General features: G+C 35.9%; 1 protein-coding gene across 1 annotated transcript in view; it reads right to left on the bottom strand.

The window, feature by feature from the left end:
* Positions 1–5: 5 nt before the first annotated feature.
* The window catches only part of LOC112145040 (NACHT, LRR and PYD domains-containing protein 12), a gene marked incomplete at both ends in the record, with an annotated part of 8400 nt that continues 5305 nt past the window's right edge, over positions 6–3100 (bottom strand). The window contains 2 exons of the mRNA XM_036216444.1: positions 6–174; positions 2472–2645. Coding sequence (XP_036072337.1) covers positions 6–174; positions 2472–2645 — 343 coding nt within the window. The remainder of the gene's footprint in view (positions 175–2471; positions 2646–3100) is intronic.

The raw sequence follows: 3100 nt of genomic DNA on the forward strand, positions 1-3100 counted from the left end.
AAAGTCTGCAGTTTGCAGTCTGGACTCTTCAGAAAACCACACAGATGTAGAAGCCCTGAATCCTGCAGGTTGTTATTTCCGCTCAGGTCCAGTTCTGTCAGATTGGACGGGTTGAACTTCAGAGCTGAAACCAGAGCTTCACAGCTAATTTCTGACAAGCTGCAGTTCTTCAACCTGCAAGCAGACAGGGATGGCAGGTGGAGTGGATCAGGTGTGTTTAGGTTTTCAATGGGCAGCTAAGCATCTCTGTGTTTACTAAATATTTATAACAGTCAGAATGCAGAGTTGTGATGGTTTTGCTGTCAGTACTGATTGGGAAGTGGGCTTTTCTGAATCTACGTCTACTGCAAGAAACAACTTCCTGACTTCTATTGACTCCAACATGAAGCTTCAGTAATCTGACATCAAACTGACAACAAAGTTCCTGTCTGACACTTTCAGGACATTTCCATCACAGCTCAGTGAAACTGGAGGTCCAGCTGGATCAGGAGCTGAGGTGAAGTTATTTGGATATTGGATATTCGACAGATACTCAGGGGGTTTTCTTCAATAGCTTTGAGGCCGTTTGATCTACTAAACTCAAACCACTGTAAAACGATACTCCCCATTGAAGACTATTGGGTTCCGCATTGGATTTTAATTTATTTTACTTTTTTAAAAATTTTATACTGTAAAATTTGCTTTTCTTCAATCAATTTAAGGCAGTTTGACCTACTGATCTTAAACCACTTTAGAATGGTACTCTCCATTGAGGACTTTTAGGCTCAGCACTTTAGATCTGATTTGAATGCTTTTTTTCTTTTAAAAATTGCATACTGTAAAATTGTGTGTTTTTCTTCAAAAGCTTTGAGGCTATTTCAACTACTGACCTTAAACTACTTTAGAATAATACTTCCTATTAATGACCATTGAGCTCAGCACTTAAGACTGGATTTTAATGCATCTTACTTTTTAAAATAAATTTGTAGAGTAAAATTTTGTGTTTTTTTATTTGTTTTTTTTTTTAATTAACATTATCGAGAAACAATTCCATAACTTCTTTGCTCTGTGGAAGACAAAAGATTGTTTAAAGAGGTCCCTACTTTAAACGAAGGAAAGAATGTTCTGAATTGTCAATGATCAATGCTTGTAATGTTTTGATTAATATAATCTGTTTCAAAAATAAATGAATACTGCACATATCTGATTTTGACTCATTTCCTTTTCTTTAACTTCCATGTTAAAACTGTTTTAATAAGCAGAAGAGACTGGTCACTGTAGTATGCTAAACTTTATTTTTTATTGGATTATACTCTTCAGTAGGAGTTATCTGCAAATGTCAAAATTAAAACATTTTTACCTTCCAATTTTTAATGTTGGATTCTTTTAGTTTAAGTCCACGTACCATGAAAAAAAGTAGAACCAAAGAGGAAAATATGAGACAAATACCTGAAATCAAAATCACAGGATAATAAGCACAAAAATAAACATACCGGTATACAACTTTGCTAAAAAATTAAATGATTAAATAAAATTTTCCAGCTGAATATGAAAGTTTTCTGTAGGTCTTTAAAATTTGTTTTTAACAGTCAGGATCCCCTGTGTGATGTCAGTAATTTTACATTAAGAGTTTCTAGTGTTACTGTAGCTGTCACAAACAAGCAAACAGATGGTTCTAGGTGCAGCAGGTTTATTAGCTCGGACAGGAACTAACCACAGTTAAAAGTCCACAAAACTAGATCAGGATCAAACAGGCAGAGGTCAAACACATGCATGGGGTCATCCAGAAGAGAGAAGATTAGTCAGGGTTCAGGCGAAGGCCAGGGTCGGCAGCAAGCAATCAGATGAAGCAGTGTCAGAAACAAGGTACAGAATGAAACAAATGGTAAAAGTAGGCAAGGTGGTACAAAACAATACTTCTCACAGAGTGAGGCTGTATGCCTCAAAGTTATTGAAGAAAAACATAATATTTTACACTGTAGCATTTTTTTTAAAGTAAATTTATGAAAATCTAATATAAAGTGTTGAACCCAACAGTCCTCATCTGGGAGTATTATTCAAAAGTGGTTTGAAGTCAGTAGGTAAAACTGCCTAAAGGCTATTAAAGAAAAGCACAACATTTCACACCAACATTTTTTTAAATCGTGAAATGCATTAAAATCCCACCTAAAGTGCTGAGCCCAATAGTCCACAAAGGGAGTACCATTCTAAAGGGGTTTGAGTTTAATAGAACAAACGGCCTCAAAGCTATTGACGAAAAAAAACAAAAATCTGTAGAATATCCAGTATCCAACCTTGCTCCTGATCCGAGGAGTGACTTCTTTGACCTTGTTTGAAAACGTCATGAGGTGGAGGAGAAATTCAGACAACTGCACTGAGTCCAAGCTGTGATCCAGCTTTGTAGCAGTAAAATGACACGTTCAGTAAATCTAAACATTTTACACCTGATATGTTTATTTTCATCCTTCATGGTGTTCAGCTTAATTACTGACCTTAGAGTCTGCAGTCTGCAGTCTGGACTCTCCAGAAACCCACACAGATGAAGAACTCCTGAATCCTGCAGCTTGTTAAAGCTCAAGTCCAGTTCTGTCAGACTGGATGGGTTGGACTTCAGAGCTGATCCCAAAGCTTCACAGCTGATCACTGACAAACTACAATATTCTAACCTGAAAGCAGACAGAAAAGTGTGTTCAGGATCAGGGAAGGCAGCTGAAGTTTCAGCTCATTGTGGACTTAGAGAAGCTTTAAAAGTAAAACATCTTCAAACTGCTCAAAGTCCCAACATGATAGTTTTTACCTGAAATTAAACAAGTTCATTTTAAGAACAAGTATTCCAGTAAGAAAAAAGCTTATTTTGAAACTGCAGCTGTTCTGTGAAATATGAAAAATGACCACATTGTCAGAGAAGCACATGTCAAAATGATTACATAATTATGACAGTAACACATACATTCCAGAACTATTAGAAACTAAAATACGTGTTTAATTTTAATATGAATTGATGACCTCAGATATATAAATGTAGCAATCCTTTTTTAAAATTCATTGTGTGTTCTAGACAACTTAAACTATCTGGTGAAGACCAAAAATGGAGTGAAAAAATGTTCTTAGTGGACTTGTC

This window comes from Oryzias melastigma, linkage group LG2, assembly GCF_002922805.2.
Source record: "Oryzias melastigma strain HK-1 linkage group LG2, ASM292280v2, whole genome shotgun sequence".
NCBI classification, from domain to species: Eukaryota; Metazoa; Chordata; class Actinopteri; order Beloniformes; family Adrianichthyidae; genus Oryzias; species Oryzias melastigma.